Source organism: Diplotaxodon limnothrissa, linkage group LG1 (assembly GCF_057381915.1).
Source record: "Diplotaxodon limnothrissa isolate DT_005_m linkage group LG1, D_limnothrissa_male_GT1.1, whole genome shotgun sequence".
NCBI lineage: Eukaryota > Metazoa > Chordata > Actinopteri > Cichliformes > Cichlidae > Diplotaxodon > Diplotaxodon limnothrissa.
In genome coordinates, this window is record NC_140596.1 from 26707511 (window position 1) to 26734454 (window position 26944).

Sequence of the window (26944 nt, forward strand, 5' to 3'; positions counted from 1 at the left end):
GGGTCGTTCTGTATAAATGTGGGATATTAGACTCACCTCTGGGTCTTGGCGTTCTCTTCCTGCGGTCTCTGAATGCAGCTCCTGACTGTAGGGCTTCCAGCAAACTATCCATCACACCTGTCTCATCATTCTCTAAAAATGCCCAAAAAAAAAGAAGAAAAAAAAAAAAAAGGGATTTTAGAAGAAATGCAAGAGGGGAAGAAACTAAATTCTATAACGTGTAATTTTGTTTAGTTTGCCTATACTGACTGTGTCAATTTAGAGTACATACACATTACATTATGCCTACTATAAGGTTATATGTCCAATATATGAAGAATCTAGGTCCAAGTCCTGCATACTGTAAGTCAGCAAGTTCTTATAAACAGCCACAGAATTTCATGTAATTTTTAAAGTGGTCTTAAACAAAAGCCTTCAGCCTTTCAGAAGATATTTCAAAATTTCTTTTGGAATTGGCTCACTCACTATCAGTCCAGTCCTTGTAGCTGACCATCTTTAGAGGAATGTTTTGTGTGTGTGTGTGTGTGTGTGTGTGTGTGTGTGTGTGTGTGTGTGTGTGTGTGTGTGTGTATTGAACTACTTAACACTGATCTATGAATCATTCAAGCACAAAAAAGGTACCAAAAAGGATGAACCAGTGTTGTGTCTACATGCATTAAACTGTATCTTTAGGCACTTTGTTACTAGCAGCCTGTCACTAAGACACATCATTTGTTCCCATCTTTGTGCCCTTTAGTTGATGCATCTACTGTTCATCAACAGTTTCAGTGAACTGTTGGCTGATAATACGCCATTTTTAAGGGAAACTGGATGAAAACGTTGAGGAATGCCAAATTACACAAGAATTGGTCTGCACAAAGTAAAATATTTGTATCAAATCGTCATCAATATGTACTCAGAAAGTCAGGAGACAGGAAAAACACTGAGTGTCTGTAGCCAGGTTATGGAGGCTCTGTCATGGTTTGGGCATGGAGTTAAACCAATAGTGTTAGGAACCTTGTCAAAATTAATTAATCACAAATAGGAGAAAAGTACCATCAGCTATGATCCACGATTCAATACCAACACCTGATTGGCAACAGCTCAATTTGTTAACACGACAATGATCCCAAGCACACTGCCAATGTAAGCAGCGTGGGATCATCAGAGAACAGAACAAAAGGCAGCCAACACCCAAAGAAGAGTTTTGAATGTTCTTCAAGAAGCCCGGAGAACTATACCTGAAGGCTACTTAAAGAGATGACAAGAAAGCTGCCTAAGAGAGTACAAGTTCTGTTTTGCCTTATATACTGCTCCATTAATGTCTGGAGATTCAGTAAATCACTAGCAAAATAAAAGAAATAAGAAGTGGTTCAAGAGTATAAGGGAATGAACAGAATGTTATGAAACTGAAATACATCAAAGTTGTGAACATCGTGTTTCAGAGTATTTAATTATTTTTTTTGACTTAAAAGATCGAATCCTTGCTTTGTAGTAGCAGAGAAACTACCAGAATGCTGATAATGTGTTGAAAGGGAAATACTTTGACATTTAAATCATGGTGTTTTTGGTTGGTGGAACTGAAAACCTGGCCCTGACACCTGAGGGAAATGATAGACCTGACCAGTAATATGCGTTGAAAATAGAAAGAAAAACAGCCAACAGCCAGGTATACTATATGGGCATGTAAAGGGACAAAATACACTGTGTTTGCCATGCTAATGTGTGTGGGGGTGTTTTCTTTTAAATGCTGTGGTGTGTGTTGCCTATAAAATTTTAATTGTTTTGTCAAGCTTCCTTGCAAATATGAAAAGCTTTTCTCCCTTAGTTCAGGTCACGTTATTTTCCTCTACGTACAATCAGACATGAAGTATGTGGTTTTCTATATCCAAGTCATTTTTTAATAATTAATTACTGAGTGGCACTGTTTATCCATCAGCTGTTTCTCTGTCTAAGTTAAGCACTAACCAAAGGTTAACTTAAATATTAACTTACTGGATGTACTTAACAAACACCATATTGCATCATATTTATAAAATGCAACATAGCAAGTCAGGTTACAAAAAGCTTTTTAATTGCTTTTCTTAATTCTATTGTGACATGCAAACAATAACGCTGGCCTATTCAGTGAAGTTCACTGACCACAGGGTTGCATAACTTTGACAATCATATGACATTTTTTTAAAAATATTTTTACATTTCAAATGAAAATAAGCACTGTTTAACTGTTGCTTTACTTAGGCAAGTACAAGTCAACTTAATCAGAGTGCAATGCCCTAGAAAAGTTGGTACAGCTTTTTTTCATAAGCTACTTCATAGCTTGGCCAAGATGTACCATCAGCCAAGGTGTGACTACTGAGTCCCACCACTGATTTAGTGAAAGGTAGGAGGACTTTGCTTTGATTAAGGTTCTGTGTATTTTTCTCACTCCTTCATTTCGCCTGATTCCCCGTGGAAAAATAACACACACCAGAGGAAAAAGAAAATAAAATCAAATTCTATGACTGCAACTGGGACTCTGCAACTCTACTTGGACCTTTATTGGTCCAAAGGTCCTGGCATTCTACGATGATATGAAATATTTAATATTCATATTAAAGCACATATGGGTACAGTAATCCCATTTGTGCATATGTTGGCGACAGCATTATAGTCCAGAACAGTAGCATGTAACCTAATTATTGTAATAATTGATGCACTCAGGTGCATTTAACTTTAAGTTTATTAGCTAGACCAATCAAATATGACCCATCAACTATAACTCTTTTTTGGGTGGGTCTAACACAGGGGTCAGCAACCTTTAACACCCAAAGAGCCATTTGGACCCGGTTTCCACACAAAAGAAAACACTGGGAGCCGCAAATACTTTTTGACATCTAAAATGAAGATAACACCGTATATATTGTTTTTTTACCTTTATGCTTTGTGTGAACAACTAAGGTGTGTTGCTTGTGAAATTCATGAAGTGCTACAGAGAAAATTACATTTTATTTATGTAATTAACACATTTTGAACTCTTAAAGAAATATAACAAAAGGAAAGACACCCAGCTGAACTAAAATGATCCATGTAGCAAACAAAAACTGTTGTGAGCTGCCACCCTTATATCGCCTTTGGGCTTTTGAAGCCTTGATCTGACTTTAAAAAAAAAATAATAATAATTGGAAAAACAGTACTATGCTGCTAAAAAAAGAAAAAAAAGAAAAATAGATATTTGCAAAATTCTGCCTAAATATGTATTTTACCTGGTTAATGTGTGTGGCGGGGCGTGGTCTGCAGCGCCGCTGCAGGGGAGGCGAACGCACCTGAGCGGCACCCACAATCACGCCTCGCCGCCTTAACCTCTGTGCTATCTGTGTTGTTGTGTTGGTGTGTGTCGTGCTGTGAGCTGAAAAGCTACAGCCGGCTGTAAGCGTACAGCAACCGTGTGTGAAAAGTGGCCTTTAAAGAGGTGCTGAAAAGCATGTTCATGCAAACATCGTCGGGTCTGCTATGGTATGTTTACAATGGGACCTCTGCTCTTGAACCTCTGCGCACAGCGTCTGTACGAAGTCACTTCATTTTACGCAGGACTGTAAGCTGTCGTCTGTGAGGCGTGAGCGGTGTTTGTTTTTAACATAGTCCACGGTGGAGAACAGCTGCTGACATAATGTGGATCCGAAGATCCATAATTGGCCTACCTGGGGTTGAAAGTCTCGATAAATGCACGCCGTTTCGGCGGGTAAACCGGCTTCCGCGAGTGTGACGCTTATTTTGAGCGATGAAAAAAATAATAGAATATAATTTTATTTTTATATGTCAATATCACAATAATCTTCCAATTTAGAACTACAAGTTAAAAAAGAACTAACATAAATAAATTACATTTCAGCTAAATACTTCTAATTTATTTTCCCAAACCACGCAGTGCTGCACTATAAGGACTCAAGAGCTGCAGGTTGCCGATCCCTGGTCTAACATTTGCTATTGAAATGTCAGACACCAGTTTTGAATTCCATATAGAGTTACAAATCTTTTTTCTATTTTTGTATTCATTATTATAGTCAGTCAATCAACAGTATGTCTTATCAACCACCTTCTGCATTGATCACATTGATTAACTCTCCCCACGGTTATTTTGGATTGCAGTATTAAGTAGAAAGAATATCTGCAAGAAACATCTTGGTTATGCTTAAAACTGTAGCCTAGGAAAAAGGAATTTTGAGATACCATTTGAGAGTCAACTAACTTTAGTGAAGAACAAGAACTGATCTGCAAGCTCCAATATACTGACCTTTAGTGAGTTGAGGGTGTCTCAAAGGATATACAAAATAATACTTCTTTTTTTTTTTAAAATGGCACAAGAAAATCCTATAGCAAGCAAGTGTTTCTGCCGACCACACAGTGATTGATCCGCTCTGCTGCTCTGAGACTAGCCAGCTTTATAGACTGTAACAGAATACATAATTAAAATTTAAAACTGACTAGAACTGATAAACCTGTAGCTCCTTCCTTCTTTCTCTCTTAGAGAAAGTCATTTTTCACACAAACTGCTTTATATGAATGTGAAAAAAGATTTAAGAACTGTTAATGATTGCTGAGACTGTATTCAATGTTTACCCACGTCTAACATGCCTACAAGGTTTGTGCTTCTTTTTCCATCTGAAACACTTTCACGAGAGATTACCTGTAACCATCTTGGGGCCTACAAACTGAAATTTTCTTATTATACTTAAAACTAAACTAAAAAAAAGTGCCAATAGGCTCAGGGTTTTGTATTGAGGACAGAAGATCCCAGTGGTAGTTGGCTATGGTTGTACCAAAGCCCTTCACCAAGCTGTGACTACAAACACACGCACAGAGTAGATGTATAATGGTCCACTTCCTTGTCTGTCTGCTCCAATGTGTGCGTTTGTTGTGCTTTTCATTTACAGCAGTTGCACTCCTCTGGCTGATATGTGCCTAGTTCTTCATCATTACGCAGAGCGTAGAGGCAGCTACAGTTTCTGAGCAAAACCAACGCCCCTCGACGTCCAAATTTGTCTCCAGTGCTGTAGCAATTCATCACAGACAGCAAGCTTTGCGCTCGCTACAACACACACAGACGCACGAGAGAGAAAAAATACACACAAGATAGAAAACAAGCAAAAAGGAGAAGATCAATCTATCGCAGCCTGCAGTGTTCGCCTTCATGTGTAGTACTCCGTTTGACTCCAACCCACAAGAACATGAAACGCTTTGTGTGCCTCGGGAGGCGAGGAAAAACGAAACCCACTCAGATCTCCCGCCTCAGGAATATATGGGAGCAAAAACAGTCCAATTTTACACATCAATCAGATGCAACTCAAAAAGGCTGAGACAGAAAACTGCTTTATACAATGTAGACAAGAGGTTCTTTCAGACATCCCAACACTGAAAATCATAACATATATTTATATACTTACACCCACGTGCTCACAAAGTTGGAGAGAGAGCAATCACAGACATGTCACATGATTTGTAATGGAGGGGAAACACATGGCAGCAGAATATTAGTCAAGCTCCCAGCTGTGAAATGGGTTTGAAAGAGTCATTCAGATCTTAAAGGTGGTGTTGAGGAGGAAGTGGCAGGAGAACTAAGATTGCTGAAAGGGATAGGACAATGACTGAGTCGCATCCCGGCTCTGATGTGCACAATTTGCCTCCCTCTTTCTATTCTGGGGATCAGGGCTTTCAGGACAGGTGTGCAAAGTACACAGAAACCTCTATCAATGCAGACACTTCTGAGAACTAGTCTAGGCTTTCTTTATATCTGTTTAAAAGCTTAATAATAGTAAATGCTACAAGCTCACAATTTCATCAGTGAAACTTAATAATAAGCTTGAAGTCCTGTGTTTTTGTGCTGAAAGATATCAGTAAGTTGCAAATGAGCGCTAATAAAATGTGTCAAGCTTACTACTGTGCTTTGTTGGGAAGATAGAAAAAAAATATGTGAACGTTTTTTTTTTATTTATGTTACGTATGTGAAAGTAAAGTGCAAATGTAGAAATACAATTGAAAAGGTCAAATGAACAAGAAGATAAAAGCCAAACATGGTTTACTCTCCCAGAAAACAAAAGAATAGACTCTGGAAGCAGAATAAAGTCTAAACTGAACCTCTACCTCTGGGAAAAAGCAATAGTTATCCTCCTGTCTGAAGTGAAACTTCAATCACCATCTATTTGTGTGTGTGTGTGTGTGTGTGTGTGTGTGTGTGTGTGTGTGTGTGTGTGTGTGTGTGTGTGTGTGTGTGTGTGTGTGTATATATATATATATATATATATATATAACAGTTCTGTAACTGTAACTTCGGTCGTTGCTGTGCTTTTTTTGGAAGTCGAATTTCCCAGAGGAACCCACCCGAGGGATTAATAAAGTTCTATCTTATCTTATCTTATCTTATTTAATCAGAGCCTGTTCAAACTGGCGTTTTCCATTGTCTGGACAAGTAATCTGTCCTTTTGTCAGTGTCTACCCTTTATTCAGACCCAGACTAATGTCTCCCGCCACTTCACTCAACAGGATGTAGCACTTATCATCAGGACAATGACCCAGTCGTAGCAGTGTGTAGCTGAGGTGGGCCGGAGCAAGGAACGAAATAGGGTCAATTGGGCTGGGATAGAAAAGCTAAGGAGAGAAAATGGCATGCCTGAGTACAATGAATGCAGGCCCACCACGGTGTTCCCTTGAACACTTAGAAGACAAATGGTGCAGCAAGGCTAGTCAGCTACCCTTCTCTACATTGAATACCCACTTAGACTTCACTTTGATACTCTGAGTGGAGAAGAGGAGGCTTATTGCAAGGCAACGTTTTCATATAGCTCCTATGCTACTATGGCACCATTGCTAAAAACACATTAACCGATCAGAATAGCACCCAACGTGACTGTCAGATGAATCAAGGCAGTTACAATTCTGAAAACTATGGTAAGGAAAAGGAAAGAGATAAAGACAAATGTTACAATTGTGATAATATGCCTTGATTGAATAATATTAATCATCTTGTTACAATATAATAAGCCCTTAGGACTGAACTTTCATGTTGTGTAATTTTGCCCAGCGTAAAGACTTTTGCAGACATGCAAAAAACAAAACAAACAACAAACCAACAACAGAAGATCTCTCTTCACATCACACTGCAAAAATATCCGGGTAGAACCTGAGGAACATAAGAACCTACAAAGTTGACGAAGATCCTAATCTATGGAGGCTGAATGCCAGAGCTGACAACACCCAAAATATTTCCTGCTAACAATCTAGTTCCAGTCCCCACATTTATTATTATATGAATGATTTCGTTTGGATTTAATTTATTTCATGATGTCTGCTTTTGTATGACACCACATATTGATATTTTATTATATACAATTCAAAAACAAACTAAATGTTTTCATACTGAAAGAATAAAACTCATTGCCTATTCAGTCCACCGTTGGTGCTGCTGAGTGTATGTGTGGACAACCCCCCCTTCCTCCCCATGGACACAGTCGTACCCAGGCTCTCAAGTCAAGTACAGCAGGAAGGGTTCACTTGTTCACTTATTATTAATCTCTGGCTCTCTTCCACAGCATCTTTTGTCCTGTCTTCCTTCTCTCACCCAATTGGTCAACGCCAGATGGCCACCTCTCCCTGAGCCTGGTTCTGCTGGAGGTTTTTCCTGTTAAAAAGGGAGTTTTTCCTTCCCACTCTTGCCAAAACGCTTGCTCCTAGGGGGTCATATGATTGTTGGGTTTTCCTCTGTGTGTATTATTGTAGGGTCTACTTTACAATATGAAACGCCTTGAGACAACTGTTGCTGTGATTTGGTGCTGTATAAATAAAATTGAATTGAAAATTACACTTATGATGTGTGGCTCATTATCTCACAAAGAACTGTTGACGGTTATCTCGTGCTTAAAATAACAGTACAGAAGTCCATGCATTTGCATTTAGTTAAACTAGACTGGACTGCAGAGCAGTTTTTCATGACACATGCAACACTCTTGGTTTAAATGACAATGTTGGTCAGTATGTCTATTTGACAATCCAGCAATCCAGGAGCAATTTTGCTGCAACAAAAATGGCTTAAGTGTGAAGAGGAGACTGATTACTGTATTGTACGAAATGAAACGGACACTGAAAAATTGTGCCTTTGGGGATATAAAACGCAGGTGGAAAAAAAGGTCAAAATAAAGAAATTGCTATATATATTGTTTCCAATACTCAGCACATTGCAAAAATATTTAAAACCATTCATGTTGTCTCTTGAGTTAAGTATTGTGATTATATTGTACCGTGGGGTCTCAACGGACTGCATTATGTCCACTACTGGTTTGTCTTGGATGACTTACTGGGAAGCTCTCACTGTACTTGGTAACAAGTGTCATCAACTCGTAAGGTAATTTTTCTCACACCTAACTGTTATACTGTGTGTCTGGTGTGGGTGCAGAGTCTATTTTTGACACACACACACACACACACACACACACACACAGGGTAGAGGCACAACACCTACATCTCTACAAATGCCCGACTACAATAACCTTTTCTTTTATATAGCAATGGACCAATGAGCTCCCGTCTTGCACACATTAATTTCACAGTGTGCAAGGAGGGAAGGATGTGTGTCAGTGTGTCAATTATATGAAAGGGATGCGGCAGCAAACTATAGTGGGGAAAATTAATATTCTTTCAATGGTACCGTTAATTTAATACATAATGAATACTAATACTAACTGAATACTCAATGGAGAAAAAAAAAAAAAAAGATTGTCATACTGTTGTATATCACTGTAAATTCCAGCAATTATCGTCTATCACCACATACTTAATAACGAGGCAATCTCAAATTTAAAAGCTGAACTATAAGGAACTGTACGACTGGCAGAATAAATATCTCACGAGAAAGCAGACTCTCATACTAGCTTCCTGCTTCTCAAACAGATTTTTATTCTTTCCCTTTCTTATGCCCTTCCTATACTTTTAGTATCTTTGCATGCAGGGTTGCATCTGTAGCAGTTCTTCTATTTGACATCTTAATAGTTCATTGCTTGTAGCCATGTAGGGAATGTTAAATAAAGCTCTGATGTGTAATTTGTCGCTCCACAAACATTCCTGCTCCCGGCCTACCCTGGGAGTTAATGCAACAGATTTGTCATACACAAGCTAGGCACAGCCAGAGGAGGAAGAAAAAAAACACCTATTCAATGTGAATTTCAATCTCCATAGGGCTCTATGCAAATGCATGCAAGCTGATGCTCCTGCTCTCTCAAAGTGCCAGAACAGACCAATGACGAAACCAGGCTGTCTATTATAGTGCAGGTAGAAGAGCTGGAGGAATATCAGAAGGAAATTGGGATAAGCTCACGTTCCAGGAATACAGAACTAGGCAAAGCTAAAAAACAAACTGAATGCAGATACCTGTAACAGGTAAAGAAGATTAAATTCGTTTTGATCATTTCCTCCAAAAAATCCCTCCCCTTTCCTTCCCTGTCTCATTGCTTTGCCCTTCAGCATAATGTGGATACACAGCCTCTCTGGGGCTTTTTAGGGAATTGATGGATAATCAGATGATTACACAGAAAATCTCCATTGAGGACAATCCTCCCTGACAAACAAAGAGAAAGCTCTTTAGTTAATAAATAGGCTGAGAGACAGAGAGAGAGAGAGAGATAGTGAGAGAGTCAGAGATAGTGAGAAAGACAGAGAGAGGGAGACCAAATCCTGTCCTGGGTTGGTAGAAAAACGCCAAATCTCTATCACGTATTCATTTCATCCAAACAGACCGCTTGTATGCATGCGTGTGTGTGTGTGTGTGTGTGTGTGTGTGTGTGTGCACGTGTGTGCAATGCCAGAAACATCACGACTTAGCTATGTCACCGAGTTTGCCTTTAGCTTTATCTTAAACTGAGCGTATCTAAATAAATTTCAAGCTCTAGGCATATTTATATAAGCCTTTCTGACAAAAATTGGCTGAAGTTTATTCTTCAGATTTTCTTATTTTTGAACTACTTTTTTTTTTTTTTTTAATTGAAAAGTTTGCAGTAAAAACACTCACCAACACAGAGAGGCAGGAAAGTAGAAGAGATGCCAAGTTGTCAGTTGGAGTAGTTTACAAACTAAACAAGCAAGAGTTTTTCAAATTCACACAAGGATTGAAAGCGCTCAGTGCCAGCAAAGGATGCTGAAAGCCCTATGTTGGTGATCTACTGTTAATATGCCATATGACTATAATGATCTGAGGTACATCAAAATCTTAGGTAAAAATATGAAAAATGTTTAATTAAGCAGTGAGGCTTCTTCTAAACAATATTTAAAGCCAAATAGCACAAATTTGGTTTTAAATGGGTAGCTAAACCCTGTACAAAGAAGAAGCAGAGATTCTATGTAATTGTGGCTTGGATTCTCAATTTTCACACTCCAGGGCATTCTAGTCTTCTTTTTAGACACATTTTTATTTTAGTTATATTGTTATTCAAGTTGCAGTTTTCTTGAAAAATGCACAAAGTTTTCCCTTTCTGATTTCTCAAGACAATATTAAGTTTCTGCTTAATCCAAGCTAAACAAGCAAGAGTTTCTTCCAACCTCTACCATCACAAGCCTTTCGAGGCCTTTGCACAAAAGCATCTAGACCGTAATATGCCTCATGGTACGGTATGGTACACTTCTCCTCAACCTTGGTGTGCAGCTTTCAAACAAACATGTTGTGTAACAAGGGGAGTAATTTTCATAATTTCAATGTCATCCAACAATTTTGCCATCTATCTCTCTTGTGCTAAAACATCACACGAACAATACAAACAGGTAGGAGTACCTTATCCACATAAAGTGTTTGATAATAACTGCACACGCAGCACCTCAAAGCCTGCACCTGCAGACCACTGATAATCAATCAACTAACATATCAGGTCTTTGCAACAGTACCACAACCCACAAACACCGTTTTATGTGCAGTAGTTTTATTTTTTGCCTTTACCTCTTTTGCTGGAATTAACAGTCTAGTATACAGAAGAGAGCCCATCTATAGGACAAATGTTGAAATTATTCATCGTGCGTGTTTACTGGATTAGCTCAAAACTGTAAAATTTCAGGAAATCTGTGGCAAATGCGTTCCCAGGCCAGATCAAAGAGAAATGAGGTGGTTTGTATTATGCTTCAGCCAAGACAGGCCTTGGTGTGGCCTGATAGTAAAGCCACAGCTGTATGTTTGGCCTGGATGGAGCACAGTGGTTCTGATCTTGCACCCTAACGTCTACAGGAGAGCTACAGTGCTTGGCATAGTAATGACTGTAGATGCTGTTGCAGAGCTCGGACTGCCAAGCTAAATGGCTCTGCCAGCTTTAGTGTGAGCACTGAAAATGGGTCTCAACTGTTGAACATGTTTCTGGCACCAGGAGTGCTTGTAGGTAAAAAGGGGGAGAAAGAGAAAAAAAAAAGAAAAAAGAAAACTGGCAACAAAAAGCAATTCGGTTAGGGATCAGACTGTCTGGCATAAGGCAAATATTTCCTTCTTAAGAGTTATGTTTGGAGAATTCTAGTTAAATAACTATTAATCTAGTAGCACTTTGATAAGAAAAACTTGTGTATGTAGACATATTTACAAAGGCACTGAGGGTGTGTTCATGGGGACATCCTGCTTCAAGGAAGTTTGGATAATACATTCATACGTTTGAAGGGTTATTAAATGTGTTTAAATAGGACAAGAAATTAGATTGCTGTGAAGTTATGGGGTGACAGTTGCTCTGCATTTTGCTGTGGCAACCACAAGATAAACAATGACAACAAACAGTAGTACACTATAAGGCATTATATAGTAATGGATTCCATATTTGTTTGTGTGGGATGGGAAACCTTGCAGATGGCCGTTGTATATTGGTCCACAAAAATTACTTCCCAGCAGTTTCCTTGAGAGCAGTTGACAGTGAACTGTTTCATTCAAATTAATGAGTTGGGTCGCTTTGAAAATACAAAAATGATACTGGATCTGTAGGCGGCTTGGAAGATTTTTGTAGAATTTTAACTCCAGTGCATAGTTCTCATATTCACTTCAAGCAACCAATGACTTAGCAGGCCAGTGTAATTACACCTTCTACAGTCATCACGTTATGCAAAATAGGAAAAAATAACATTCTGACAAAACTATAACTGGTAAAAGGAAGCCATAAAATACAGATTTTTTTTGGGACATTATTCTGCAGACATAACATCTGACAAAGCACAGACGGCATTTAAAACAACTCTGCAAACTGCATATGTACCAAAGGCATAAACTGGATGCTTATTAAATTCTAAATGCAGTAGGTAACTTTTTAAAAAATGATTTGATTTTTGTCTTACTTGCTGTCACTATATCCTTGCAAGAGTACAAGAGTCAGATATTCTCTGAAAACAATCAGCTTCTGCTGGCACCTCCAAATTGTGGAAGGAGCTACTGTGCCTCCAGAAAAACAACTAGTCAGACCAAGAAAAATTGCAGCATGTGTACACACGGCACATCTTCCCTCTGCTGCACACGCTGTTGCTTATTTAAGCTGAAGTTCTCCAGCATTCAAATTCAGTCTAAACTTTAATGGTCCTTCATTTTCTCCCACTGAAGAAGACAGTGAATGCTAAAATGGGAGTTTTTGTATTGGAGATTGTCTTTATGAAATTCGTTTGGTATTTATTAACTGTGACAATTGTGGTTCTGCTCTCACAGCTAAATGTTCTTGTCATGAGTGCATTTACATTGGCAGTAATATTGACCAGACTTTCATTTGTTCAACAATTTGAATTACAATATGCTCAAAGGTTATTATAGAATTTTTTGCCCAATGATGCCACAAATGTCTGTCATGGGTTTAATCAGAAACATAACAACTGAGTGAGCAGGGCTGACATGGAGAGACTTTACTACGCATGGCTAAACTACATCCACTAGCACAATGATTGGCCTAGCCATAAACACACATGCAGCCATGGTGGCTCATAAGGAACAATAATTTAGCCAACTGATGCATATTTATCTTGCCAAGATCCCATTTTCTACAGTAATGTCAGACTTCATTAACTCTGGGGTGGGTGAGCGACCAACTTTTTGAGTCTTTCAGAAAAACTGCAAAAGTGCATCAAGTGAAAACCAGCACCTGGTTTTTGTCCTTTTGTGGAGAAACACAGCTTCAAATACAGTCTGTCTAGGCCTGCTTTTTGTTGTCTGAGAACAGCCGCCTGCTGACATTTGTTAGCATTTTGACATTTGATAAAATGAACAACAGCCACATACTGTTGGCAAGTCGCTCTCAGATAAGTAACAAAATATCTGTTTACACTGCTGTGTTGACTCTACTGTAACAGCCTTACCTGCAATTATGGCTCATAATGCAAATTTGGTCTGATACGCACAGCTCAACAAGAGGGAATGAGGTAACAAATACTGTTTTTTAAGTGAAACGTCTGCTAAATTTGCAATTATGACTCATTAATCATTCTATTGCTGTTCTGTTGTGTAAATGTTCTCAAATCTTATCTGAGGAGCTCTGTGCTCATGGAAAGAGAAGGTTTCATCCGATCTTTAGACACTAACACTTCCTAGGGAAAACGTATAGATACATTTTAATCTTGTTCTCTTCTTATTTAGCTTCAGGCAAAAGACTAGATAACTGCTCTGTGCCCATTGTCAAAGACCAAATGCAGTGTATTAGTGTTATAAAATTGAATTAAAATACAAACTGAAGCCAATAAGTGGTTAAAGAAAAGACTATCGGGTGGACAAGTATTAATTAATTATGACTTTCTGAAAATGCATTTATGTTGACAGATATGAGCTTCTTTCACTGGGGATAGTTTCAGTGTTACTCCCACTTGGAGGTCTGTTATGATTTTGCTTTCTAACTGTAAGATAAATTTCCCTTGAGAGAAAATATGTTCATCAAATGCAGCAACAATACAAATTTAAATATTTAATAGTGATTTATAAAACTACAGCCTGTATCGGATAATGTATGATACAAGCCAGAGTAACAGCCTCCATCTGTGTAAGACGCAGTAGTATCTCTTGAGAATAACATTTTAGACAGCTAGGTGCTGTCTTCTCAGTTTTTGCTGAAAGTTGGAAAGGAGACAATGATTTATAAGATTCAGGTCCCATTTGTCAATGCAAAATATCAATATAAATGAGGAATGTTTAACAGTAACTTCTGTCTTCACAGCATGTAACCACTCAAAGTAAACACTGATGCTGCATTTATAGGATAGTTTGTACACCCCACGCAGTATCGCTTAACAGTCTAATGACTTAAAACAGTGTCACGTAACTGCTTCATTTTCAAATTGAACACAAGCTTTGTCCACCTCCTTTATTTGTGGTTGCAGACTCCATGTTTTCCTGCATGTAGGATACTGTACAGCACTGCACACTTTTTTCCAGAGATGTTCTGTCGCTCTTTAGATCATTTTTTCCAGCTGTTCTTTGCTGGAGGGGTTGTTGCTCTACCTTCCTCTTTAAAAACACTCCAAAGGTGTTCTGTTGGATTCAAGTCAGGAAATGCACCAGCCAGGTCATAGTTTTACCTTTTTTCTTTTTCTCTGATTTTGGCAGTCTGCTGTATTATCATGCTGGAATATCATTCTTGTACCAGACTACTGGAGAGTGGGAGGCATGCTGTCAGAAAATATTTTGTCTTACATAAACACGCATTCATGGTGCAATCTATAAATGTCAACATGTCCCTATCATCACATTCCCACCTCTATGCTTCATTGTAGGAACCATGCACTCTAGAAGCCCTTGCAAGGTTAATGGCAAATATGTTGGACGTCATCTGAATTACACAAATTTATTTTAGTTTTATCTTGCATATGTGCCAAATGCCTAATATGTGAACAAGACTTTTTTCTTCTTCTTTTAAGTGGGGGTTATCATTATGGTCTATTCTTTGCACTGTTTAAGTCAGGGATTTCAAACTAAGTTTAAATTGTGGGCCAGACCGGTGAAAAAACTCTTTCTGTCATTGTAAGGACATTTAACTAAACAGGTCATCCATGAAATATCATAATATAAGAAAACAAAGTGCAGTTTCAACAATACATCTCCATTTTCTGCACAATACATGTGTAAAGCAAAAGGTTCTGGTACTTCATTTTGTCATTTCATTTAATTGCGTATCTATTGCAAAACTATTTGATGCAGTATGAGTGGCAATGGTGGAGGTCTTTAAAATCTGTAAAACTACAGTTAGAAAGTTCACAATCCATGCCCTCATTGCACTTTTTCCAAAGCCTTTCACTGGGTCATACTGGAGTCTTTGCTGAGCCCATTCTGGCCCCCAGGCCTTATTTTTGACAGCCATGGTCTAAGCCAGGGGTGTCAAACTCAAATACACAGTGGGCCAAAATACAAAACTGGATCAAAGTCATTAATATTCATTGAAAAAAAAAAACTTCCTCCAAATATAACAAGGAATCGTTTCTTATGCACTCAAACAAGTTTTGCTGAAAAACTGAATATGGAACAAACATAACTTAATACTAAACAATATATATAACTTATATAAACGTATATATAACTTAATATTGCAATTAAATAACACATCAGTGGAATTCATTTCTTAAATAAAAAATGTATTTGCAGCCTTCTGAATTAAATGTTATCATTTTATCATTTATAAAATTTTCCTCATATTCTCCCACCTGTCCAGAAAGCTCCTGTTTTCTGCCTTTCTTTTTGCCATTTTGGGATAGGTAGCATGGCAGTATTTGCATGGTTGCTATGACTATGGTCAACAGAGGAGAGGGTGCTAATGGGTCCTGTCATGACTGATGCACCAAAACACCAACAGAGCATTCTGGGAATTGTAGTATTAGCAGTACATGCAGGCCAGCTCTAATAGTAATTTTGTATGGCTTCATGGGCCAAATTTAATTAGGCTGCGGTCCAAATTTGGCCCGCGGGCCAGAGTTTGACACCTATGGTCTAAGCTGTCACAGAAAATCAGATTTTCAATGATGACCCCTGTTTCAAGTCTGAAGCACTTGTCTGTCTCAGAAAGATTGTGACACACTGTCAATATCGTCATTTTAGCAGGGCAAACGCTAGAGCTCTGATTGGTAGTACTATGGCTTCTTCTATACCTCCTGATTACTGCAGCAAATATATTTCAGTTGATTTTTTGAGGGTCACCAATCTTCTTTTTATCCTTTTCCATCTTTCTGAAGTCTCACAATGATTTTTTTCAAGTTATCAAAGCAAGGCGCAAACACGTAACTATTCACATGGATTTTATGACCATGTTCATGCAATTCAACTGAGCGTTGAATTAAATTTCTCATTCATGTGTCAGTTTATTCACTTTTAGTGCACTGAGTTTCTGCTCTGATGGATGTGTTTTAAAGCATTTGCTTTTTTTTTTTTAAAGAGGAAATACACTACTTTGAAATAATGCATTTATTGACAGATAATGCAATCACATGACACTTAAGTGATACTGCACAGGGCAGTACTCACTCAAGTCACAAACTGAACAAGATTAGGCTTGTGAAACTTGCCCCATCACCCAAATAATTCAAAATAGTTTCCTTGTTTTACACATATAAACTGATATATGGTGCATGTGGTATTATTGTTGAACCTACTATGCACTCATTTTTTATTAATATGTCAAATAAAGCATGAGCGCAAGCTTCTCTGATACTGCAATAGGAGTGACTGTCTTTTTTGTTTTAAAAAAAATAATTTCTCCAAATCAGATTCTTTACTCTAATTTAGCACTTGTCTGAAAAGTGTTAAAAAAATAAAAAGGCTATATTTATTTTTACATGTGAGCAAAAAGCATTCTGCTAAATTCTGGGCAGAAATCAGAAGAAACTATTTTTTCCTTTGTAGAGTAATTCTTATTCTGCTGCATTTGGCTGCTTTTCTCTTTTTTTGAGAACCAAAAAGATACCACCTTTTTGTGTGTCCTAGTTTATGACCTAGTTATCTTGAAATGTTGAAACATAAAGAAGGATTTCATTTAATTTTGGCAGTTTGTAGCATCTCCTTTAAAAGGCACTGGCATAATACTTGTCTTGCTCAGAAAGACTGGATATGCTAAGGTTACAAACACTGTTTCAACAAGAAGAGTTGAAAGTGCTGTGTTGTAGTAATACTCTGAATCCTGTCAAATGTTTCTGACCTCTCAAGATAGGTTAGTTAAAAAGTGAACTTCTGTAATCCTTGTAATATTGTAAAAAAAAACAAAACAAAACAAAACAAAAAACCAAAAAACAAACAAACCACTGTCTACAAGGGCACAAATGAAAATAAAGCAACACAATAAAGCTCATGTCTCAAATTTGTGTTACTATGTAATAGTGGTTTAATAATGCACGGGTCAGCTACATTTGATGGCTTAATTGGTTTGAAATAATTAAAGTTAAGACTGTAATTTCAACATGAGTGATATGGACAGAGTGACAGTTTAAAATAAAAGCCTTATGACACGCTTTAATATCACATAATGGATATTATTTTAAACATTACTTAACTACATCCATCAATCAAAATGAGATGACAGATTTTCTCTACAGATGTGGGGGTTTTATTTTTATAGTGTTGAAAACTGAATTGTGAGAAAATAGCTGTCAATTCTAATCCATTAAAATTTGGGCTGTATGTTATAAATGAGATTCGTTGTCTTTGAGTGATCTCTTACACCGCTTGACCCTAGATTGATTCAGCACACGGCTCTGTGAAAGGGTTTTATTGTTGCAAGAGTTGACAGGCAAAGCAAATTATGCAGTCTTTACCTGCATTGACTTCCAGCAACCTCCTCTTCTTCTGCTGTCTCTCCCGCTTTTCACGCTCTGCCTTCTCCTTTGCTGCCCGCGCTCTCCTCTGTTTCTCCTCCGTCTCCCTCTGCCTGAAGTTCTCTTTCAGTGCTTGCTGCAGGGCAGAGACAGAGAAAATGTGAGGGGAGGAGGAAAAAAAAGAGAGAAAACATGATGGACTGCTAAGTGGGGTTAATTACAATAGTGCTAAGCCTGTCAAAGAGGGAGGCAGCAGTCAAACCCTGATGAAATCTTTATCAGGCACCACTAAAGTCAGGTGAAGCTTCTTAGCTGCACTGTGATTCAAGTCTTCTGAGACAAAAAAAAAAAAAAAAACGAACTTCATATCACTGAATTCAGAGACTAGATTGATGAGATTGATGCATCAATGATCAAGGAATCAAGAGAAGCTGATGATTACAAGCAATTCTGTTCTTTGACTTTGAGTTGTAGCAACGTAGAATTTGATTTTGCTTTACATTTTTTCCCCTATAATTTGTCTTTTTCATCACATACAGACAGCATTACCTTACTGCAGAGTGTAAAAACATTTTTGAAAGGTAAATTCTTCCAGTATTGTTTTAACATATACAGATTGAACTTTCAGCAGACATCTGGCCACTGTGGTATGCTCAAAATGAAAATACTTTATCTAGTCACGTCACAGCAGGCGAGTGTGATAGAAATGTAAACCAAACATAACACAATTCAACATTAACTGGCTGTACAACAGATACTGAGCAAAGCTTACAAGGGATTCTGTGCGGGTTGCAGTGTTAAATAAACATAAACAAAAACGGAAGTTTCTTTAAAAAAAGTGTTTATGGTTACACAAGAATAACCTGTTCATGTTAGTTTGTTATGGAATAACTGCAGCTACTTTCTTACATTGAGCAGGCATAAAAGTTAGAAAACATGTCAAAGAGTTTACAATGTTTTATTGTGACTAAAATAACAGTTTAACGTAGAGTGATGTATTTCTAATAACCTGGCTCTCCATTTATAGCTTTTTGGGGCTGTCTATAATCTGTTTTAAAACGTTTGGTAAAGTTGTGACTGAGTCTTTGGTAACAGCAATGAATCCATCTTAAGAAGAGCACATATTATCAGTAACCAGATTGCTAACTGGAGCATCAAATCTTTAGCAAAGAGGTTTACTATTTTTTTTTTTTTGTTAAGTATACACGCTTAGTGATTTCAAGCTAATTCATTTGCAAGTTTAAGTGAACAACAAACACAAATATCTATGTTGATCAACCACATGGACATAGCAATAGTTTTAGTTTGTTTGCTGTACAGTACTTCTTGTACTCCAGAATATTTCTGCTCCTAAGTATTATATTTTTCTGTCCTAAGAGAATTTTATTGGAATTTGCAGGATCAAATATTATTCGCTGGAGGCCTTTAAACATGAATAACCTATGTACAGTACAGTTCATACAAGTAAACACTGGTGGTTGTTTAAAATCAATATTTGGTCTTGAGTCTTTCAGATGTCACTAAATGTTACTGACATTTAAACATGCTGATGTAGCCAAACTTATGTCATTCATTTGAATCAGTCTCTCTAGGGAGAATCCGTCTATAAGGACATCTGGTATGCATCAACTATTGTAACTGCAGGCTCTGTAGTCCCTGTTGTTAAACTCCTCCAATTTTGTCAATAGCTCAATAACGCCACAGCCGAGAGACAGACTGCTTATGATTTAATAGAGTGCTAGCACGATTGCCATCCTGATCAATAGCCAGTCACTTAAAGCAAGGGAGTCTAGGCTTTCATAAAACACCCAAGTTCTCCCCCTCAAACCCCCCTCCACTTGGGTTTTCTACACAGCTCAGCTTGATGGGCAGGTCAGTGATAGAATAGTAATATCAAACCAACATAAATGTATACACACAAAAACACATACACAAACACTACAAGAACTGTGTAGTATGGGGAAAACTACAGTGGCACACCAAAGAGGGGCAATCACTTATTGAAACCCACTGACAACATCTTATTATGTCGGCATACAAGTGACTATAGTTGGAAATTATATGGTGAACTTGAATTCAAAACATTTCAGTATATTTGATTGTTTCAAAGGTCTTGTTGATGCTCAGAGAAATTTTCAATTGAATAAATAAAGTGTATATTACTAATAATAGGGTTGTAACTGCACACAGTACTGACACAGTGGTATGGTTTCATCACTGTTAGCCTGTGCTTTAATCCTTTATTTTTTTGCATGGCTAAATTTAACTATATAAAACTACATATAAACACTACTGCAATCCTATATAGTAAATGCTCCACGTTTGCCCCTTATTGCATTAATCTTCCACTGGACAAACTTGAGATTTTGTTTTTTCTTATTTATAAAAAGTAATTGTAGTTGGTTATAACTTAGGAAAAACACACAATGGACAAAGTGTCTAAGCCCACTCAGCTTGTTTTGTTGTTTTTTCCCTGTACTGAGTTTGGGTTTGAAGGGTGAAGGTGGCTTGCTCATGCCAATATTAAGTCATAATCTTAATGTAAAACAGCAAAGTTACTGTCGACAGCAACAGGTAATTTAACATTGATTAACTTGACATTTCATCACAATCCCACACAAACCAAAACACCCACATCATTGTCGTTGACAGAATGGTTGAAGAGTTTTAGTGGTCCTCTGGACTGTTGGGAAGATAAAATCAGGCAACTAGCCATGCAGTCTGTCTTTACAAATATTTGTGAAAGATTGGGCGATTCAAAACGGTTCACTTGAATTCAAGTGTGGTAAGATGCCACCACTGCAACGAGTCAATTACTTCCATCCTAGATAATCCACAATCAAGTCTAAGTGGCATTATTGCAAAGTAGAAGTGTTTAGGAAACAACATAACAATAGTGGCAGACAACGTAACAATGCAAAACAGGGATTTTGTATGAGTGCCGAAGCGCATAGTGCAAAAGATCGACATCTTTCTGCTGACTGAGTTGAGGCAGTTACAAGCTTCAGCATAAAAACTGAGTGCCTGGACCTTCATGCAATTGGTTTCAACGGCCAAGTCACTCCTCTAACATTAATGTGTAGATTGCGCCATACTTCTGTCCAAATAGTGTATTAATCACAGGTAATAATAGACAATAACTGAAGCATTCTGTTAAATCTAAAATCTGTTTTAATGTATAAAAGAAATCCAAACACTAAGGAGATGTAAACTTTGATGGAAGCGTTCTCAGACAACTTAGTTAATTGTCCAGTAGCAATCAACATCAAGTTTTGTTGTTTGTTGCAGTTAGTATAAGTAAATTGTATATTTTCATCAATTTATCTTTTTACAATAGTTATGATAAAGTGTTGCAAATACAGCGAGAAAAAAATTATGGGAAGGGTTTAGAACACATTTGACTAAACTCACCCACATAAGTAGACAATAGCAGCTAAAAACATTGATAAGTACCACTCGACAGGCTTATAGAAATTCAGGAGAAGAGAGTATTGAAGAATAAGAGAGGGTGAGATGAATACCAAATGTCTGTGAAGCACTCAGAGCTCTCTTTTTATAACTATTTTTAAATGAAACCAACTACTTGACAAAATGAACTTTGATTTGATGGAATGACTGTGAGTTGCTTATAGCAACCAACAATTCACAAATGACTATATTCTTAATGGGCATCTGGTAAATTAAGGACAGAAAGAATGAGGAAAAAGAAAAGAGAAGAACAAGATTACCAATGTGCAGCATATTTTTAGTAAGGAACAATTAAATGATCCCAGGTTACAAGCTATGACTGATGCCTAATGTAAATTTCATCAAAACTCTTCCATGTAAAGGGCAATTTCACTTACTAAAACAAAGTAAATATACTTGTGCTAAAGCAATCAAACAGAGTTGCTGCTGCTCAGAATCTGAATAGCCCTATACAGTTTAGTCATTTATGAAATTAGTATCACTTACAGTCTAACAGATGGGACTATTTTTCTTTGAACATATATGCATTTGATATATAAATTACACATTAAAACTAACTTCACAAATACAACAAATTTTTAAATTAATATATATATATATATATATATATATATATGTGTATGTATGTATGTATGTATGTATGTATGTATGTATGTATGTATGTATGTATGTATGTATGTATGTATGTATGTATGTATGTATGTATGTATGTGTGTGTGTGTGTGTGTGTGTATATATATAGAACAACAGACATAAATGGCAACTGAATAATGATAAGTGCAAATACCAGTACAGACTTTTTTCCCCCCTTTAAATAATAGTCTACATCCATGGTTGTGCCTTGATGTATAATTGTACTTTGGTACAGTGGGGCTCTGAATGAAACAATAAATGTTGGGTGATCCATGTTATCATATTATGATGTTTAGAGGGATATTTTAAACATGCACAGTTTGGTTTCTTTTATGTGTTAACTGGCTAACCTTTGCCAATTATTAAAAGGCACAAACTACAGCTGAGGATGATGGCAGACATTCATTTTTTTAAGGAATGTACAAAAGTACAAATACTCTTTTTTTGCCCCTGTTCATTATGAAAAGTGGCAGGGGATTACAATGATATGATTATGCAGATCCACTGAGGAAGGATGTAGAAGCGTAAAAAAACCTCTTATTTAAATCGAGATCTTTCAAAGCTACCAACCATTCAAGAAAACAATGATGAGTCAGTAACAGGTCAATACTATAAGTGGGTCTGTTATATATATAAAAAAAAAAAAAAAGATGGCTTTTAAACTTCACAAACAAAACAGAAATGAGCAGCTAAAGATTATTACAGCAAAAACACCCTTATTAAAACAAAAATTGTTATGATTACAGCCAGCATGAAGAAGCTATGCTGTCTTACTAAATCGCAGAGACAATTAGGAAAATAAGAATTAAAATGTCAGTGGGGACATCAGCTGAATGGAATAAAATGTTAACTTCAAGCACAAGTAAGACAATTTTTATTTGTTTTTAAATGTAAAATTAAAAATTATCTTCGTGCTGAAATGTAACATTGTAATATGAACTGAGGTAACACAGACTTTCAGAGATCTTTTGATTGAAAAAAAAATTATATATGTTACTGTAATAGCGAGAGACCTAGTGATGTAGAGGAATAAAGAGAGGGAGAACCAGCTCTGTAAAATTGTCTACTGCTCTCCTTCATCACTGCAGGTCTGCTTCGCCCTCCTTCTCTCCTGGATGTCCGCCATTAGACACGCTCAATTGGATTCCTGTCAGATGTGCGGCCTCGCCCTGTGTCTCCTTCTTACGGGTGACTGGGCATGCTGCATGTGTGTGCACAATTGTGTGTGCACATCTTTGTGTGTGAAATAACTAAGCAGCTTTTCCTATTAAAAAAAAAAAAAATGCCAAAGCAGAATGACATATGCGCACAAACAAACATACACGCACATTCTGCCAACAAGATACACACAGTTCAAGGCTCAGTTTGCCCCAGGCAGTGGTCTAGAGACAGCACGCACCTATTAGCATGGGCCTCGGCACGGCAGGGTAAATGCTGACACAGATCTGACCGAGAGGTTACAATGCTTAGATTTACTGTATGCCTACGTTCGTTGACCTAGCCTTGGCTTTTCCTAAGATGTGTCTCCGTGATGTGACCATTTCAACGAATTGCTGAGAGTGTAAGCTGCTAACGCCCTGACCTATCGCAGGGGAATAAATAGCTATCTTGGGAGTTTTGACCATATAATGCTAGCCTTTATAACACTTGGCTTCTTCACCTTTCACTGGCAGCATCATTAACTGTTATGTTTGGTCAGAACATAAAAGCTACTGCAAAACTCAAAACTGAACCATAGGCTTCAAATAAAAGGGATTTCAGCAACAGTTTAGCTTTAAGAACACAATGTTAAAATCTGTTTTTATTACTAGGCAATAGTAATGCACAGAATACAGAATAGATCGACATCATTTAGCCTCAGTTCTGGCAACTCTAGTTATTTAAATGCACCATGGATAACAGCACACGTTAGTCCTGGGATCAATAGCATCAATAAAAATAAACAGGGTACCTAGGAAAAAATTTGGGCTCTCTAAAGGGCCAAAGAGTCTTTCACATACACTGCAACATTGGCACCCTTGTGCTCTGACACCCATTCTCTTTTATAGCAAAGGTGCCGGTCGGGCAGCAGTCACACACCCCGTCGCTATAGAAATGCAAAATGACAAGTGGGTGAAAAAAATGACAGTACAAGCCAAGCTCAATAGCCAGAGCAACATAAATTTTGTGCTGTTCACATATCCTACAGTAATTGCATCATATGTGCAGGGATATATTATTATTTCAGTTTCTGTTGCTACACATCTTGACGTACCTTCCTTCCAAAGAATGATCCATAAGAAAGCAGCTGCATTTGTACTGCAGCTGAAGCTTCATTAAAGTTTCTGTCAATTCTGATCTAGGAAGGATACTGATAAAACCCCACGGCCACTCTGCCTGAAGAGTGCATAAATGGAAAACAACAACAACAACAAAAGTAGCAGGCTACAAGAAAAAACGAAAGCATAAGTAATCACTATGCAGGGAGGGAGGGGGGGAAAAAAGCAAAAAGGCATGAAATCCATTTGTGTGTGTGGTAGATGTTAAGTTAGGGGCAGGGCAATAACTTTAGTAGGCTAATTAGCTACTATTATCTGTCGCGCCCAGTGGCTTGTGCCACTAATCCTGCTGATTAAACACAGTGGGTCTCTGCAGCTCCAGAGCTCACAGTAGCACCACTGTCAGGGTCCCTGTGCCTACCCGGTCGGCTCAGTACGGCTACATATGTTTTGTATTCCTTTTTTTATTTTTTTCCTGCTCTCTCCTTTCCCCTCTTTCCCTCCTCCCTCTGCCTGGGCGGAGCTCACCTGCGGGCTCCTGCCCTTGGCCCACGCACCTGTGGCTCATCACGAGTGATCCAGCTCCTTTATAAGACGGCAGCCCTGCGTTTCTCGTCGCTGGACCGTTGCCGACCCTCGTCAGTGTAACCCCAGCTCAATGACTTCAGAAGTGTTTCATAGCGATTTACCTAACTACCCATTCGTGTCTCTGTGTACAGATTCCCTGGACCTACCCCTGTGTTACCCGAGTGAGTGGAGTGTGAGGAGGAGTGGACGGAGAGTGTGCGAGTGTGAAGAGGAGTGGACGGAGAGTGTGCGTGTCTTTCCCGTTCGTGTGTGGACCCCCGGAGCCCGGCTTTCCCCTCACTTTTGTAAATAATCACCTGGTGCATCATAATAAAGACTCTTGTGCTTTCAAGACCTAGAGCCTGCGCGTGAGTCCGTTCAGTCCCGTTGTGACAACCAGACTGATAAGGGCACAGAGCTCAGGGATGACATAAATGTCCGGGTGGGACTGGACTACACAGGACTGGCACTGTTCTGCTTTGTATTTTACCACAGGACACAGAACGAAGTAGAAGTTCTGTAATAAAACAGGCAGTGAATAAAAAGATAAATAATAACCCCTATTTTCAAGGTCTTTTCCCCCTCTCAAACCTGAAATAAAACTCTGGCAAAGCTTTCACTTATTTTGTGGTTTGCCTTTTTGCTTGTATTTTTCATGGATGTTGGGCAACTAATGAGTGCAACATCATAAGTAGCTTTATGGTTAGAGCTATTTTTTATCTATCACAGTTTTAGCATTAGCAATTCTGTCATTTCTTAAAATATGTTAACAAGAGGCAAAATGAAAATGCACCCATAAATGAAACACTCTTAAATAGCATTAAAACACCAGCTGATATGAAGTAGCACTGCAGTATTTCTCTTAATGTAACATTGTACTAAATGGTAAATAAATCCATTCAAAAAAAAAAAAAAAAAAAAAAAGCACATCTTAATATGAGACAGGCTGAGTCATTCATTTCTCATTAAGACATATAAGTTCCTGTAACACAAATATTGTGCTAATCCCTGTGTGGCTTTAATAGCAGGACAGGTTTAATGAAAAGTCAAAACATTATTCAATATGCAAATGTCTCCAACTCAAGATATTAAAAAAATAAATATAAAATGAAGGATTGCACCATGTACTCACAGTGAACATTGAACGGAAGTTGCTGAGATCAGTGAACAGCTCCTCCACAGAAGTCTTCTTAGGATCAATAGCAAAGTACTCCAGCAGGTTCTGATACAGCGTCTCCATGTTGCCGTGCATGATCACCAGCTTGTCATACTGCTCCCGTGCAACTTTGCTGAAGCTGTGAGGGTTGTGGTCAAGGTCATTGTTACATTTCACAACAAGTATCCATTAAAGGCTGATGAGAGCATCTCCAACTTGACAACAAAAGTGAGAGCCATTCCCTCTTGTTTTTGCAAAGAAATTAAGTTGGAAATAAAATGCCGATAAACCAACGTTTGCATTAAGAGCTCTCAGTCAGGTCAAAGTGTGTGCATTTTACACTACTCCATTTTTGCTGCACTTAAAGTTCATTGTACTTTAACGTTAACCCTGCCCACCAGTTTTTTCAAAGCCTAACTAATGAGAATATTGCTTACTGAAAAAGTTTCCAAGTTAGTGTAAACACAGTTAAATAGATGTGTTTGCATTTAACTCTGCTCTTGGCTCTGGCTCACTTCCAAATGCTGCAGCAAGCACAGTATTACTCTTCTTAGGATTTTTAAGGCAACAAGTCTTTGCACTCTAAAATGCTTGAAGAGTGCAAGAGTTGGGCTTTACACAAAATGGTTATGTCTTCAACAGTCTGACCTAGCAAATACTGCAAATACAAGTCTGACCTGACTTTAAGATGAAAGAGCAATACAAGGCCCTCCTATCTGAAGCGCAGGACAGCTTTGCTACGTTCGTGTGGATGAGGACAAATGGGTAATGGTTGTGTCAACATGTGCTGGAGAGGTGGTGGAGGGGAGGGGAGGGGGGAAGAGTCAAAGTACTAAAACGCATCAAGCCCACCAGCAGGGCATACAGTGCTGTCACCACACACACACACAAACTCACTATTCACTCAATGCAAAAATTTAGTAACCGTGAATTGGCTGTTCAAAATATATTTATGCTACAGTTTTATTCCCTTTCCATATTCCATAAATCATAATCCTCGCTGTCTATTATCGTACATGATGACCTTGTCAAGTGAAATTCAAATCTTTTGTTGTATGACAAAATAGAATCTGAGATTAAAAAATGATTTAATGTTTTAAACTGTATGAATAATTTCTTCTTATATCCTTAGACATCTGTCCTG

At 37.9% G+C, this 26944-nt stretch overlaps 1 protein-coding gene across 3 annotated transcripts in view; it reads right to left on the bottom strand.

Annotated features, from left to right (window-relative positions):
• Window positions 1–26944, bottom strand: part of LOC146639886 (protein diaphanous homolog 3-like) — a 166672-nt gene that overhangs the window by 51635 nt on the left and 88093 nt on the right. For all 3 annotated transcript variants that reach the window (XM_085356212.1, XM_085356196.1, XM_085356204.1), the window contains 3 exons: window positions 25777–25941; window positions 17719–17854; window positions 37–132 (listed from right to left, as the gene is read on the bottom strand). In XM_085356212.1, coding sequence (XP_085212338.1) covers window positions 37–132; window positions 17719–17854; window positions 25777–25941 — 397 coding nt within the window. The remainder of the gene's footprint in view (window positions 1–36; window positions 133–17718; window positions 17855–25776; window positions 25942–26944) is intronic.